Genomic DNA, 17,905 nt, shown 5'->3' on the forward strand with positions numbered 1-17,905 from the left:
TTATAGCCTTTTAAAACATTTTCTCGTTACTAATTGTTTTAATAGATAGTGGAAGTAAGTTATAGATTTTAATTAAATAATACTCAAAATCCCTTTGTCCGAAAGTGGTATTAGTTTTTATTTGTTTAAGTTGTCTTTGTGTTGAGGATCTAGTGATTATATTATTTGTATGTGATGTATTGTGGGGGTTATGTCTTTCATTTGAGTAAGAGAAGTTTTTGAATCTATACGTGAGTATTGTCTTAGCGTATAATTGTTGTGGTGTCATAATTTGTGATTTATGGAATATTTCTTCAGTAGATGTCTGTATCGTGACTCTGGGTATTATTATAATTATGGATTTTTGTGCAGCAAATACACTTTTTAAAACTGTGTCACTCGCACCACCCCAACCGATTATACCGTACTCCAAAATTGATTGGCACAATGCAAAATAAATCCTTAAAAGTTCCTGTACATTAATTATATTTCGAATTGTTTTGAATATATACGTTAGTCTCTTAAGTTTATTAGTAATATTTTCAATCTGCTGTTTCCACTTTAAATTTATATCAATAATAACTTCTTATGGTATGGTCCACGTGTAAACGACATTTGAAAGTCGCATGTGCGCTGTGTCTCTCACTAAACATTTTCTTTCGCTATTTAACGCGGGGGTGTAGCAAAATTTTCGTAACCGATTTTATCATCTTTCGGTACTTAACAAATGCGATCACCGCAGTATGTATATACGAGTACACAAATTATTATTTTCGTAACGTTATCAAGATGCAATTAATTTTATGTGAACATAATATTGTTTTGTATTTTCAATTGCCCAATCTAATTCGTTGCAGATACGATCAGTATTCTGTATGCAGATTATCGCTACTATATTTGCTTAGCATTTTAAAGAAAAAAAGATCGATCAATTTGGATTTTTTTCAAAATCAATTTGCCCGAATTCGGGGCGGGTCCTCTTACGCGTGTGGTCTGTAAAAATAATTTCGGAACATTTTAAATTAATGTTCAAGGAATCGTAACTATTTCCGATTGCTAAAAAATGAAATTAAAATTTATTGCCATTTAATTTTCGAAATTTTGTTTAGCGGCGTTTCTCAGATCATTCATTACTTTATTTTTTTGTGATATTTGGAAATTGATTATGCAAAGTGTTTTGGAATAAAAAAGGATGCATTCATTTTATTTTATTAGGTAATTCAAAGATGCTAGATAGTTATCGATACAATTACTGATAAAATGATTTTTGGAGGGTTTCATTTATGTCCTTTTTTTTATTTTTATTTTAAAAGCAGATTTCTTTTCGATAGTCTTTATTTTTGTATTTTTACTTGATTTAGCCATATTTTTTTAACATCAATTTGTCTGCCTCGCGGTCTCGTTATACCAAGTTTGGCTTCCATTCACGATGTCTCAAGGCCGCGATTATGATGGGAAGCTAAGGACATTCACCATGACGGGATAGTTGAAGATAAATTCTCTCGAACGATTACGAAGATACACTACCGACCCCTTACCTTCAAGTATTGTGTAGGTACATCGATGTGCAACAGGGGGAAGCTTACGTCACGGTTCACATATCTACGCACTTAAGGGACATAGCTTTATTATGACGTCACAGTTGAAGATATATTCTCCCGAACGATTGCGGAGATACACTACCGATTCAAGATTTGATGTAAATACATCGGTATGCCCAGTACCCCTCGATACGCATATCTACGCATTAAAAATGACAAAAAATTCAATCCACATAGCCATTTTCCTTTGATTACGATTAATTTACATTTTTAATTTTTCTGATTTTGGCACTTTTTTTCTCAAAAGCCTATTAAAAATAAGAGAGAGAAATTAGTAAATTTTGAAGTCTAATTGAATTCTGACATAACTGCCAGTTTCGAAAACAAACACCTAGATGCACCGATAATGTGGCTAGATTCTGCCCTATTAACATATTAGAGCGTCTAGGCTGTAAAATGTTGCCACATTGAAAAAAAAACATTTCCATCTGTTTAACTATCTTCCTGAGTGTACGTATCGAGACATTAAAGGAGCTGACTTTGTTATCGCTCGGTAGATAAGTACAGACGAACGCGAAGAACACCGTCTTGTCAATTGTCAAAAGTCATAAAAAAAATCATTTTCAAGCCAACATTTTTAGCTTAAAGTAAGCCCTATTATCACAGAAGCCTAATATAAATATTAAACAAAACTTAAAAAAAAAAAAAATCAAGGATGGAACGCGGACTAAATTTTTGGGGTCATTTATTGGTTGGATTCGATCATATGACGTCGAGATGGCAATTCGGTAGAACATACCGAGGTAGATAGAGATAGTACAGAAGTTAAATGTACCGTCTCGATATATACAGATGAAGATAGTGTTCATAATCGCGGCACAGATTCGATTCCCGACAAGGTTGAATGAAAGAGCAATGAATGCGGGAAAAGAGGAAGGTTGGAGAAAGACATGGCATAACCAAATTCAAGTAGGTACTTGGAGATGGAGATGTCAAAAATCGGAATGATTGGCGCGCTTACATAAAAAAATGGATAGAAAGGGAAAGGTTTAAATGATTTCCGATGCGTTGTTACCTTGGGCACGTGAAAAATTCATTAGAAACCATAGGACGTTTCAACAAGACTCGGCACCATCTTATAAAGCTCGTGAAACCCAACGTTTTTTCACGAAAAAGTTCACAGCTTTATTTCATCACAACGGTGGCCTCCACAGGCTCTTTTCACACATGCCACGCCAATCCACCCGGGGCGTTTATTTTACCGCGTTCACCATACAAACGCTTACACAACGTGTCAGATTTTGTAGGGTGAACCCGGTAAAATTACCGCGCCGGATGGATTAGCGTGGCATGTGTGAAAAGGGCCATATTCCCGGATTCAAACCCAATGGACTGATCCATATGGTCCATTCTAGAGGCCAAAGTGTCCTGTGGCAGTTGCCGCGGCCCAAACCATACACGAGCGTTTGTTTGTTTACATATTGCTGAACCGTAAAAAAAATTTCATCTGAAAAGACCAAATTTTTTAGCTCGCCACCAACGTGCAAGTGTTTTAACACCTTTGCTCTTGCTAGGCGAACTTATGCGCAGGCGTTAAATCTTGTACTTTTTGTATTTTGTAAGGCTTCAATCGTGGTTCATTTTTTAATATGCGCCCCATGATATGAACAGACACATTAAGATTTTTCGCCAATTGAACCGAGCTTTGTCGTTGGAGTACATTACATTTCTGTCGATGTTGCTGTTTTTGGATATCCACCTCCATGGCGTTTTGCTACCGGTAACGTGGAATGGTCCGATGCACAAACATTAACATGTAAATGTCGTAGCTCGTCAATAATGGCTGGTAGCGATTTTCCAGCCAAATACAGAGCGATAACACTGTTGAATTTGAATTCCATTTCGATAACTTTTTTAACTGCGACGTAAAACGATATGCTTCCGTAGAATTATTAACAATATAACAGACTGACATGTGTGAAAACATGAGCGCACTGTCATTACCCGTTTGGTTGCTTCAGCACCGTGAAGTTGGTAACACTTCGAGCGCCTACCCCTGTAATTTATCAAAATGGTGTTAGTAATTTCTTCTGACATCTCTCTATCCGAATAAAGGTAATTTCGGCTGTGAACGTTTTTATGACGTTTTCTCTTCTCCTACATGTTATCGGATTGTAAATATATTCTTTGTTATATTTTTTCTTATTATTTATTTATGCAGCAAGGTATTTTCGATTGCATAATAAACTAACTATAAATACGCATTGTGCGTTATTAAAATACTCAATACCATATCATTAAACGATTGATTTTCTTTGTTTCAGGAATATTTTTGTGGGAGTTCCGCCAATAACAGGTATCTTACATAAATAAATTGTTTTCTACTACTAATACTACTATCACGCCATTTCCCCGTAGGGGTGGGCATAGAGGATGGACCGCCACACACGTATATCCTTCCAAACATTCCTAGCTTCTTCCACATTTATACATCTTGTCATACATGCCTTTCGGTTCTGCCTGCTTTTCACATGACCAGACTTAAGATCTTTGTTTATCTGATCATGCCACGTCTTTCTTGGTCGACCACGACCCTCGTTATTGTTCACTCTCGCCATATATACCTGTTTTATCATTCTTTCGTCATTCGTTTATTCTACATGACCAATTCATCCCTGAGACCCTTAGAAATTGTTTTCTTCTAAAATAAACTACTTTTCTTGATTACATTTAACATTTTCTTAAAAATTACGAATATTTTTTTGCAGATGGGGCTTGACTGAATTATTAAAATCTGTGCCGAAATTAGGAATTGTAATCGATTTGACATTTTCTACGAAGTACTATGATGCTAGCGTAAGTATGCACCAAATTGGTTTTATTAATTAATTAACTTATCATACGAGTATATGTAGGATTTGATGGTTAAGGGTTGAAGCTCCTATCCCAGTTAGAGATTAACAGAAGGCACGAGGTTTCTGTTTAATGCGTATTTATTACATGGCGAATAAGATACAGCACTTGGTAGTGTAGCGCGAGCGTAGCGGCGATGATGAGTTGAAGAGACTGCACTTGAACTATATGGCGGAACTAAGTGACTTTACTAGACTGAACTGAACTGAACTGGGCGTTGACGGTGCCCTGTGGTCTCTTTATAGGCCACGTTCCTTCTGTTCTTCATATCTCTATGGTAGGGATGATGTTAATGTTCTGCAGGACGTTGATCTTGTGTTTCGAATGTTATGAATTCAATTCAATAGAAAACGCTGACTTGCTTCTTGGAGTCTTGACTAATGTGAAGTTATATACTTTTTAAATCCCTCATTCGTACATGATAGTGCATAATACACTTCATTGGTACACCCCTCATTTCAATAGTTTTTTGTTACATGAAGGAAATACATACCATCGAACACTTCAGGTGCCAGAGTAAGAACTATTTTTCTAAATATTTTTTTGAGAGCATAAATTATATGTACTTTTTTTTGCTCCTTATATTTAAGTTAGTAGTAATTATTATCATACATTTATGTGGGACTATCATGTGATTTAATGTAAAGAATCTTTACCGACAAGCCACATTAATTGGCTCGGTGAGTCCTGTAAAAAAAAAAAAAAATTAAATGTTTTAAAAATAACTAAAATGTAATATTGTATGTAAATAATAAAAAAATAAATAATGAAATCTTGCAGTGTAATAAAACTTTTAAATGGGTATTTAATAAACCACAGAAATCTAGCTCTAATTTTATGATTTTCTATGTTGATCAACATAACTGTGATTTTACACAAAGATAATAATAGGTATTCTGCGAAAAAACATTAAGTCAACATTTTCCGTTTTCGACTTAATTATGAGGTAATGTAATTCAACAAATTCTCTACAATGTACAAAAATCCACGAAGTTATATCTACGTTACAGGCCGAATTGTTTTCCGTGATAGGGGTGAATTGAGTACAAATCCGTTCAGGGAAAATTTAAAAATGTGCCACAGGATTTTCGTAGTTGGTATGCTGGCATCCTTTCTGTCAAGGATACTGATATTCTTTAAAGCAATACGGAATTGGTGTAATATTCATATAAAGCTCTTTATTTATTAATTAAATTGTTGTGTCAAAATTATTATTTCTTCATTCTTTCGTTTTATTGATTTATTGTTTACCAAATATTTAAAATACTTAATAAAGCAATGTAAAATATAGTTAAAAGAGTCCCACAAAGTGCCTTAATCGTGTGATTGTATGTAAAATAATGCGAACAAGCTAAAATGCATCAAGTATGTAATAAAGAAATAACAAGTAAATTGGTGTACCACTGCGGTGCCCTATGAAGCATTAGGTGCGGAAAGGGAATGATGATAATGATAAATAACAACACTCTATTGAAAAAAAAAGATGTGAAAGAAAGTTGTTTTTTTTATAAAAACTATTTTTCACTTTAGTTGATAGATCAATGTAGCATTTCTTACAACGTTTAGTTATAATATAAATTGTTAATGCCTAACAAAGTTTTAACCTTAAATGTCCCTAAACTAGTAATTTTTACTTAATGCCTTTTCGCCGAATGCCCACGAAATATTTCATTTTTACCATGTCGGGTGGTATATTATATTCATACAATAATTAATAAATATAAATATATGTCTTAAATCAAACAAATTTATACAGTAAAGCTAGGGTTTCCTAGGACAGCGGTGCCCGTATTTTAACGGCCGTAGTGAACGGTGATGCAGTGGACAGCCGTCGTAACGGTGACTAGAATGTGGTTTCCTAGGAAAACGGTGTTATCAACACCATTTAACACCGTTTCCCTAGGAAACCACTCTGGCGACCACCTACAATTTCGTACAGTCTGATAAAAAAAAACAACTAGTATTTAACTAACCATTTTGTTTCATTGTTTTCTTGACTTTATCTTTCCTCTCACCTTTTCACTTTTCTCTGTCCTGTATTAAAATTATTTAAATTTAATACAGGCACGGTGTGTGCCAAAAGGCCCTCGCGTAAACGCTGTTATTAGCCAATGTCCCGACACATAAGTCAATGTCCCATTTCACGATGCCCTCACCATCGGAATAACGATTATAACGTTATTAACCTGAAATATTAAAAAAAATACCGAATAATCAAGCCGTTTAAGAACTTCTCGTGTTGATTTTCAATTTCCATGCAGATATTTTGATAACGACGAGTCGTATTTTTTGCGGGACGTGTATTCAATTTGTTTTGGTGCAATATTTAAGACATTTTAATACTATGTTGAGATACTCGTTTGTAGTATGGATTTTTCCTTGATATTTATTAAAATTTACATTATTTATTTTGTACGTTCGTCATATAAACCTCGTTGTAATTTCAAGGCCTTGTTTTATTAATAAATATGCATGGGCACCTTTATTTGAACCGTAAAAGGATTTGCGACAGAAGGGTGGTTTGATAAATAGAAATTTTAATATAGATTCAGGTTCAGTGCCGAAATACGACTTTATTGGCAAAAAAAAATACACACATGCTATACAAAATAAAACAAAATAAGCAGCTGACACTCGCAGATGCCTCCTTGAATGCTGCTCAAAAAAGACAACTGGACGTCGGACTGATTATGCCTAGCTAAATTCAGCAAAATCGAGGCATCGTAACCCTTTTTTCCGCTCCCAAAACTGAACCGAGTTTCTTTTTTTTTAAATCAATTTTCTGTGTCGGCACGTTTTTTTTTTTTTTTTTTTAATAGTTATATATGTATACCGTACGTCCGAGGACGGCAAATAAAACTAGACGCTTTTAAGGGTTTTTTTCGTTCGGACGCAGCAAACTCCGGTGACAACCGTCATCAAGCGGAGGAGATACGGTTGGCTGGGCCATATGCTACGGATGCCTACTGATAGACCGGGCTTGCCTACTTTACGAGGCATCAGGTTCTCGACGTCCTGGACATCAGCTTAAATCAGCTTTTCCACGGTATTAAGAAATGACGCCAGTGAATGTATTAATTTGTTTCCTAATCAACATGTTTATTAATGTTAGATAGGCGTAATAGTACCTGGTTATCAGTCAACTTATGTTTTAATACTAATGTATTTTTGTGCAAAAAATATCTTGCGTATTTTACACAGCATTAAACAAACATTGTAGAAATTTACTGACCAACCACCCCGCCCGACCGAAACAAGATTTCCTCCCGAAGCCGAAACCAAGTTTCGGCTTCTGTTCTAGTTTCGGCTGAACCCGAGACCGAAACTTATTATTGTTCAATTTCAAATGAGTTAATGCATAATTGTACATTTATATTGTTAAACTTTATGAATTCATTGAAATAAGTGTTAAATAAAATAAACAAAGAAATAAAAAGCGTGAATTTGTATTATTTGAAAAAAAATCTGTTTCTTTAAAAAAATATATTTTTAAATTATAAATTTAAGATGTTTCTATTTAATCATACCGACCCTCACACCCATATACACTCACACAAATATTTACATACCCACCAAAACCACACTCCACTCACTTACCCACGCATCCTCACACACAAAAACTCGCACACATGCACTTTTATATGTAATTATATCTAACTGAACTGGATTTTTATAATTGTATTTATGTGGAAAACTGATTTAGCTTTATTTTATGTTTTTTTTTATAATGTTGCGTATATTTTTTTGTATTGCTGTTGTTTTTCTTAATAAACAAAAATAAAAAATTACAACAGTTCCTTAATGTATGCAAAAGGCACTTTAACTTATTACAAAAATATACATATGAAAGATCGTAGAACTACTAACTCTAGTAATAAAATTACAAAATTAGTCTAGTTTTTATTTTAGACAATGACAATACAATTACTTATCATTTGAATGGACGCTTATTCAATATTTTGATTATTGTACGAATTTTCCACCCAAGCACAGCCGAACATAATCCGACACATCCCGACCGCAGGTTTCGGCCGAGTCGATCGGTCAATTTTCGGCAGAAACCGATTCTGCGATTGGTCACTAACATATACCAGTCAAATCGCGCAAGTATTTACATGATTTTTTTTTGTTACCCAAAACTTGGTGACCGGATTACTTTACATTATTTACTTACATTGTTTTATTGGTTTCCCATTTTATGCTAGTTACAGATGAAGAATAATTTGGTTGCGGTCCTTATGCGCACTGTTAATATCCACACATTGGATTGATCACTCAATAAAACAGTCATGCCTATCAATCCTTATTCCTTTGTTTTGATCGTCCTTATCAATCCAAAAGCATGATCATTTAGTGTAACTGTCAAAGTCTTACTTAATCTTTTTTCTTCCAGGAGCTTTTAAGGAGTAATATACAACATGAGAAAATACTATGTAAAGGACATTCCATACCCTCACCAGACGTAGTAAAAAGGTTCGTTGTTTTATTTATTTATTCATTATATATACGGCCTAAGCCAATTACAGCAGTTACATGAATATATACAAGAAACTGAACAAAATTAACATAAAACTTTTTAGCAAAGACAAACAAGGGCAATACAATATATTCATAAACACGATAAACATATAAGACCTCGAGCTTAACCATGCCAATCCATCTTCATCCCACACTGTTTTTGTCGCAAACAGTTCTACGAAAAGCCGGAAGATCTTATCCCAAAGAATTCCAAGTTTTGTGACGAATTGACTAATGTACACATTCTGGACATTGGGGCATGAAAACAACAGTTGCTTTTTGAAGATTAATAAATGGCAGATTTTGACTTCTGGTGATACAGTTGGGAACATGAAAAGAAATTGATTGCAACAGAGATGGGACATCTCTTTTAGCATTAACTATTTTGAAATTGCATATAAGGTCCATCTCAGTTCTGCGCTTTTCCATGAAGACAGATTAAGAGATTGCCGTATTTCAAAATAGGAAAAATTACCTAAATTATCAAAATTATTAATAGTTTTGATATGATTTTTATGTATTTTTTATATTTCCTCTTTATTTTTTATGTTTTTCCGTATTCTTGCTGAATTTAGTCTTTGTTAAAAAGACTGTATGATTTCCACATTATAATGAATATTAAAATATTCCCCTATGGTTTCCATACAAACTTTTATATTCAAAGTTTGACATCAAGTCGGCACGGGTTATCGCTATCCGATTTCAATAATATTTATTATTTCAGTTATTAAGGTCAAATGGAACAAAATAACAGGGTATGCGTATCTCAATCTGTAAAAAAAAAAATTGCCCTTATAGTCTGGGACACCCTAGTGTTCATGCGGCTCGACTGTGGAATCATCTCCTATCGACTATCAAATATTATCTTTCTACAGTATATCTGTTTAAATCATATGTGAAGAAACATCTCCTTTCTTTTCCTTTATTTATCTTCCTTTCCTCTTTATTCCTATTTCCCATTAAGCAATACTATTAATTTAAGGTAAGTTATATGTACAAATACAGTTATTTCTGTTTTTGTAAATCTTAATCTGTTTATTTTATTTTTTATTGCATCCGTTTTGTAACTTAAATGACATAAATAAAACTTTTACTTCATTGGATGGTTAAAAGAAATTGCCATTTTGCAATAAGCCGCCAAATGCACAATTTACATTTTGTACAAAAAGTTAAATAAATAAATAATTGTCGACCTCGTGGTGTAATGGTCAGCGCGTTTGCCTGCCATATAAGAGGTCTCGAGTTCGATTCCCGACATGGTTGACGTGAAATATTTATTTTGAAGGTTGTTTTTACACTAGAATATTAAGTTGTTCCTGGACTGATACTTGAAGCGTAAGACTGATCATCTTACCTTCATTTTACATAAAAAGATTAAGATACGCTGCGGTTGGTGTATTAATGCGGTGCCCTGTGCACCAGCGGGTGCGAATAGCAGTATGATGCTTTGATAATATTTTGTGATTTATTTGTCTCTTTTGATATGATGTTCTTAACCCGGGTATTATTTCAAACCAATCCAATCGCATTGTAGCCTTAAGCTTGAATATATCACCACTATATCTCTCGTCCCCTTCTTCATATTGCACCTTAACTGGATTATTAGATATAAGTTCAATAATGTACTTTAGTCATGCTGTATAAATATTCAACTCCAAACACATGTTTAAATTTCTCTTTCGCTTTGGGCGAGCCGCGCATCGTAATTAAGAAGCAAATCTGGTCCATTTGTTAAGTACTATTTTGTTTACATTACTTAGAATAATGAAATACTTGCTTGCCTCCTGGCCATAAGTGATTTTTTATCGTTTCAACTTGTAATTTTGTGCTCCCATAGAATTGAATCGATGGGAATATTCTTTAATACGATTACTATTTTAATTTATGGCGTCTCATTCAAAACAGTAATTGTAAGATCTGAGATCGAATCTTTATCGACAGATTCTGGATTTTTCCTTGGCGGAATTGATATTTATATCTTGGTATTTTCCACAGAAATGAAGCTGTTGAGAAAATGAAGGTCTACATAGTTTTCTCAACATAGATGTCGCTAGTTTTCGGCATACTTGTAGTTTCTATGGAAAAACCAACATAAATGCGAAAGCTTATGTCTAAATATAATATGTAAACGAAAATCGAAAAATGCAATACGCGAATGTGGAAAGTCAACACTACCTATAGTAGTATGGTAAATATTGCACATGTGTCACTTTACACAGCTAATGACAAATCATAAGCCCTGTAAATGCCTTGACTTCCTCCGTATTATCAACAGACTCATCTCTGTTAAAAATATTTCAATATTATGCATAAATCTTCATTTTATAACTGTTTTTTTATGCTCATATTATCGTCTGCATTTTCAAATATCAAATCTCAAATGTGTTATGGTATTTTTTTGTCTCAGTTAACATGCTATATTTATGCAATCCTGCTTTTTCATTTTGAAATCTCATAATCTCTAAACTGTCATTTGATAATATTGCTAACGTAACAAGTTATTCAAAAACGCTGGAATTTGTGTATCAACGCAGTATTTTATGCATTTTTTTAAAACTTATGTATGTTTTCGTGCAGCATGGGTATCATTTTATTAGCTTTTGTTTTAAATGCTTTTTCATTCATGTGAGGTTGTTCTATCAATTCAGTCATTTCTGCGAGTTCTGAATTTATTTGCAAAGCTGGGAATCTCCGTGCGTTTTCAAGTAGATAATAAGTATAAGAAAATATACGAAAAAAATCAGAAAATGATTTTTTAAAGAGGAAAATATGAAAAAAATAAAAGAAAAGGTTAAAAAGAGGAAAGCACTTTTGCTTTCCCCTATTTTAAAAATCAAATCCAATCCTTTGCAAAATCTTTTGGCATACATGAAGCTACGCTTCTTAAAATACTAAAATTTAGTTCGATTTCATTGTCGTTGGGTAGATTCAAAAATATTTTTACTACAGAAATGGAAGAGGCATTAGCCAATCACTGTAAATAACTATTTTTATGGAGTAACAAAAAACGAATTGGGAACATTCGCGATGGAACTTGCTGAGAAAATTAGACTCGATCATCGATTTAAGAAATTAATCTAACAGGCCAGTAAAAAGTGGGTGGAAGAATTCTCGCGAAGACATAAACTAAGTCTCAGGCAACCAGAGAAAACAAGTTTAGCACGGGCTGCTGGGTTTAACAGAGTGTAATTCTACTGATTTTTTGAAAGTATTGATTTCTACTTGTCAATTTTTTTGCAAACATATTTTTAACATGAACGAAATTGAGATACGGACAGTTCCAAACAATTTGCCAAAAGTTTATGCGCAACAAGGAAAAAAATAGTGGGTAAAATCGTTTCCGCTGAAAGAGGTCAAACTACAACAACAGTTTTGTTGCATGAATGCTACTGGAAGATTTGTTCCCCTAGCGTTAATTTTTCCGCGCATGTGCAAGAAGATTGAATTGATGCTGGGATATCCAAAGGATTCTTTACTTTTTGTGTCCGATTCAGGGTCCCTGAATTATACGAAGTCATTTGTCCATGCGAGCAGATCTCTTGACTATTTTTTCGGGATCTGTTTCACTGTCACTAACTGCTTTCAGTTCTGCTTGCTTTTCAATATTATTCCAAGTATCATTTGACATCTACCGCGGACGCATCCTTTTCTTTACTCCTAAACCGTACTTGCGGACAACGTAATTGTGGTTTTGAGATTCTGCCCCTGACTCTCAATCTAATCGAAGAACTCTCGTATTAGCCTCTTATAACGAGCGTTTTGAGGGTGCAGCGGTGGACCTGGCTTGGACACTTGCTGCGGATGATCCTCAGTAGAGCTTTAACTCAATTTGCCTCTTCTTCACACATGTAGGCTCCTGATGTCCTGGAATGTCGTCGATGACGATCTAAGGGCGGAACTAAGGGTCGTGGGATTGACGTGGGAGTACGTAAGAGTGCTAGTCTCCTGGAGACGTCTGGTGTAGTCCACAATCTTCACTTAGGAGCGGATGAGGAAAGCAAAAAGGAAAGCGATTGTTATTTGAACATAGAAGTATATCGATTCAGTTTAAAACCGAAACCTGAATCACATTGTTTTTCTTTCGTTTTTGCTTTTATGAGTTCTTAATAAAAATAACGTGAAGTTGCAATTAAGAATCTTGGTGCAAATTTATTGTAATTATTATACATAAAAAAGCGAGTTTTGTTCAGTGCTACGAAATGTTGGATAAGCAGTGATAAGTTTCATAGCTTCTTCGATGTCTTTAAGACGTCTTCCTAAATAGATGATATTTTTTATAGGGGTCTCTGAACTACGTATATTCGGTAAATAAAGTGATATTGCCTGTAAAAGGAGCTTAACAAACCCTGATTTCGTTAATTACATATTTTCTGGCGTTTTGATCTAGTTTGTATGTATGTTGACATCAAACTAGAGCATGACATGTGAAAGTTTTTATTTCTAATTTTCATCACAAAAACACGAGATAAGATTAATGCCCATGTGCTTAGCTGAATTGTGCAGTATTATTGAGAATCAGTCCGATAATAATATATAATCAATATAAAAGCATTCAAAACTTAGGTAAATAATCATATGTAACCCACTCCATACTAACTTCTATGCCGTATTATTCGAATCTTGTAATTTTTTTAATTTTTTTTTTATTAAAAATATTACCAAGAAATCTGTGATAAAAATTGTAAAATGAACTCCTGCTCAAAACACGCAAGTCTTGCTACATTAGCGAGGTAGAAACGTTAAATATTATAAAATGTAAAATCATGATATCGTATGTGTACATATTTTTTATTAAATCTATTTTTTTAAATGACAAATCTGTTTCCATTCATTTGTGTTTTTTAATAAAATAAAAATATTTGTCATTAATTTTTATATTACTTACATAACTTTATACCGAATATATCAATTGGCTTCGGGGCAATCGACTCATCTTCTGAACACAAAAAAAAATACATTCCCAGATTAAAAAATAGAAAAGCTGTTACTCTCTTTAAATTAATTAATTTAATTAATAATACTCTTAAAATTACGGGAAACTTAAAAATCACAATGAAATATTTTCGCCTTAAATCTAATTTAGGCCATCTATGACAAAAACGCAAAGACAGGGGGCATATAACAAAGAAATAAAAATATTTATATTTTCTCTCTCTCTTGTATACTGCTCTCCTTATTTTGTTTTTTTGTTTCATACATAAGCAGGGAAAATTTTAGAAAACACTTTTTTATTCTCTCTGTTATTATTTTGTTTGAATTGATATTTTACTTTATTTTGTATTTATTTTATTGAGTAATATACAGCGTAATATCAATAAATAATCATTTTTAATCGTGACGTCTTTTACTAATATTTTATGCTAAAATCGAACGATTTTACTCTTAAAAGTATTTCATTATCCCAGGACTTGCAACTGAAGCGTACAACTGATCACCTTACGCTACTGTAACAAATAATCGAGATACGCTGCATTTGATTTGGAAATGCAGTGCCCTATGCACCATCGGGTGTGGATAAGGTTTTGATGATGATGTGATTTTACCGATGTCTTACTGCTGTTGACGTTTTCTTGTGGATTTTGTATTACCCACCTAAAATTGGTCAAAAGACTGCACCAAGCTTAGATTAGCCCACTAAAAAAGTACGTAGTTTCACTCTTTTCCCGCTACTTGGTCGGATTCATTACCAAAGTTGGACCCATCGATTCATTATCTTTAGGGCCGAATACTTTGATGGCCGTCCAACGATCCCCGTCAATAAATACGAGACCATCACGAGTTCCCGATCCAAGCGTCGGGTCCGCATAAGTTTCAAACTTCATCTCTTAAACGGACCACCAGGGTTGCGGTACATCGGGGCATCGGTCCATCTGGTCGATGAGGGTTCACCTAGTTAAAAAATATCTGTCAAAAACATCTCGACACCGAGAGCTCTTAACATCCCATTATAGTACAAGTACTCTCGGACAGGTTTTATTGTACTCTTGAACAAGGAAGAAACGATTCAATTATTGGACTAGCTGTAATTAAGGCCGTTAAACTTCTACTCATTCATCATTGTGAACGTTATTTCAAATAATGCATTCGTCTTTTGATTGAGAAATAAAATCTACATATTCTGCAGTAGTCATCAGACGTTTGTAACTAATTAACTAACGGAATTTAAATTAATGACGAATTTAATTACGCTAGCAATAATAAATACTGATGAGCAGTAACGCTGAAATAAATTGATCATGCTGATTCCAAAATCTTTGTGGCGCCATATGTTTTAGCTTTTCTATATTATTTTTATTTCATGTTAATCCCACTATTTATTTAATTATAAATTTATTTGAAATCTGGTTACATATTTACTACTAGGGAATTTATAGAACACTAGAGCATTTCAACATAACTATTAAGAGTAAAAGTACTGTTTCATACAGCTGAGCAAAGTGAACAAAAAACTGTATGTATGATGAAATGCATGAATAAATAAATATAATTACCATCCACCATCTTTGAAAAAGTTCAAAAGTTTGTTCTATAGGAACAATACCCTACACTAAATATATCAGATACGTGGGAATAACTATTGCCGAGTTCATGAAGTCTGTTTAATACGGCATTACAAGTATACACTGTCCGTGAATTGTTGCTACAAAACGGTGGCACCTGTCTAGTTATTCTTCCAGGCACCCTGAATTTGATAATGATAAGTAGTTCAAATACAAATAAGTGCATTATGTTTTTGTATCTTAACTATTTATCGCGTTATATAATGTTAATTTTTCACTCTATAAAAACGTTTTGCCTATCGAATGTGTCCAACCGTAAACGTGAAATTTTATGCATTTTCAATACTGATTTAAATTATATTCAATCGATTTATACTAGAATTTATGAATGCCGTAACCGTGAACTTTCTTCGCCTCGTCTTAAAAAATAGGCATTGAATTTTCTCGGCAATCCGTCGCCTACGATACACATGCACATGTTCCCGCCTACTTATCGCAATAAAACGATTGATTTAGAATATTAATACCATCTTAAGAAAGAGGCATTTTTTTAATATTTCTATTCTCGCCATCGGCATCGCCACAGTCGCCATTCATGCTACAGATAGCATTTATCGAAAAAAAGACGCCATGTAAACTGCTGAACACATTGTTGGCCAGCAACACGGATGTCTCTTGTCCCATTTTTATTTTTTTATTTTATTACTCTATTGACACTAAGTTACTTGTTGTGATTTTAAATATTTTTTTATTTTTCGTGCGTAATTACCATTCTTAAAACTTTAACAAAATTCAACTGAAAAGTTTACCTGACTTTATCTACATCCATTTTATAATAAAGAGACTAATAAATAATTTGTGTATTGATTTTCCTAGAATTTTCTGTACGATTGACAACGTGTCTAAGAACAAGTTGCATTAAAAAAATTGCTCTAAATTTTTTTTTACATAATTTACTTTTTTTCCACGAAACTGTCCCAATCACAAGAAAAAAGTCAGGTGTGCTTTATATATGTTGGATCTGCGACATTTTCATGTACAGTATTAATGGTAAAATATAATTCGTTGCAATTTAAATGTAATTCGAATCATCGCTTAATTTATGAGTACAAATCGTCAGGTTTCTGGCACATGTTGGTAATTACAAGTTTTCGAAAAATAATATTTCTTTACGATTGGCATTGATCATCGAATAATTTTTGTCTAAAAAGTAAATAAAAATATTTCGTGTTTTATAAATACAAAAAATAATACTTTATAATATTTATTTAGCAATTTTATTTGAATTGTTGATTTGGCACGAACCTATAACTTCAAAATTGCAACCAACTTGTGCCAGAAACCCGACGAAATGTGGGAAAATATAGAACCAACTCAGGCTTCCTTTTGCCTACACCAAGAATGCTTTGACTTTACAAATGGATTTAAAATATGTTTTCATGCGCCAACATTTATTTCCTAAACAATTTAATAGTTCTAGTCAATGATTGAATAGTTTATTTAAAATCCCTTATTACAGACTCGGGCAAAGACCCTCATTTTTCAGAGCTCCAAAATTGTTCAAAGCATGTCATAAAGAGTAATAGAAATAAATTATTTGAATATGTTTCGATTTTAATTTTTGCTGAAGTTATGGATTAAAAAAAAATAGCTTTCACTAGTTTCTTTTTTAATGAATAGGATATACCTTTATTATAATTTTCTCATCCTTAGTGACAACAAAATTATATTCAGCACTCATTTTTTAACTTTTTGATATCTATCGTATTCTTCCAGTAGCCTTTATTTTAATTAAAACAAAATTTATACCCACACACAGGCCATGCCTGTGTGGGTTTTTTTGTGTTAATGTATATATTTTTTGTATTTGTAATTTAAATATACCTATTACGAAATGTAAAGGAAAAAATGTAATAAATAAAATTTTAAAAATGTAATAAAGATTTTTTTTCAAATTGACGTAGTAAAAGTAAGAAGATAGCTTAGTTGATGTGTTCCTACGGCAAAGACGTTTACAAAAAAAATGTTTACTTGTAGAAAAATGAAATTTATGGAAAAGGCCAATGTCTTGTCCCTCTGGGAACATGATCATCTTATATACCATCAAACATACTCTTATATACCAGCAAACCTGTATATTGATTTTTTTTAAATACATTTATTTATTTTATTTATTTATTTATTCATATTTTTTGCTTACAAACTAAAATTAATAATAAAAAAATGTGACCTCAATGGGGTTTCCCGTGCCGAGGACACTTAACAATATACTTTTTTAAAATTACATTTGAGAATAAACAAAGAAGACTAACTTAAAAAACAAAGATAATTAACAAATATTCAGACAGTTTTAAAAACAAGGTATTTATGTACATCTATATTATTTATAGTACAAAACACACAATGAAAATAACAAAAACCTACATACTATACATACACTTGCTATACACTTGT

General features: G+C 33.1%; 1 protein-coding gene across 1 annotated transcript in view; it reads left to right on the plus strand.

The window, feature by feature from the left end:
* LOC148276593 (RNA/RNP complex-1-interacting phosphatase homolog) overlaps nucleotides 1-9,776 on the plus strand; it is a 75,132-nt gene extending 65,356 nt beyond the window's left edge. The window contains exons 3-6 of the mRNA XM_088234052.1: nucleotides 3,845-3,876; nucleotides 4,289-4,376; nucleotides 8,827-8,906; nucleotides 9,676-9,776. Of these exons, the coding sequence (XP_088090178.1) occupies nucleotides 3,845-3,876; nucleotides 4,289-4,376; nucleotides 8,827-8,906; nucleotides 9,676-9,682 (207 nt within the window). The 3' untranslated portion in view covers nucleotides 9,683-9,776. The remainder of the gene's footprint in view (nucleotides 1-3,844; nucleotides 3,877-4,288; nucleotides 4,377-8,826; nucleotides 8,907-9,675) is intronic.
* Nucleotides 9,777-17,905: the final 8,129 nt, after the last annotated feature.

Source organism: Micrasema longulum, unplaced genomic scaffold, assembly GCF_059751315.1.
Source record: "Micrasema longulum isolate JH-2025_06_02 unplaced genomic scaffold, ASM5975131v1 h1tg001188l, whole genome shotgun sequence".
NCBI lineage: Eukaryota > Metazoa > Arthropoda > Insecta > Trichoptera > Brachycentridae > Micrasema > Micrasema longulum.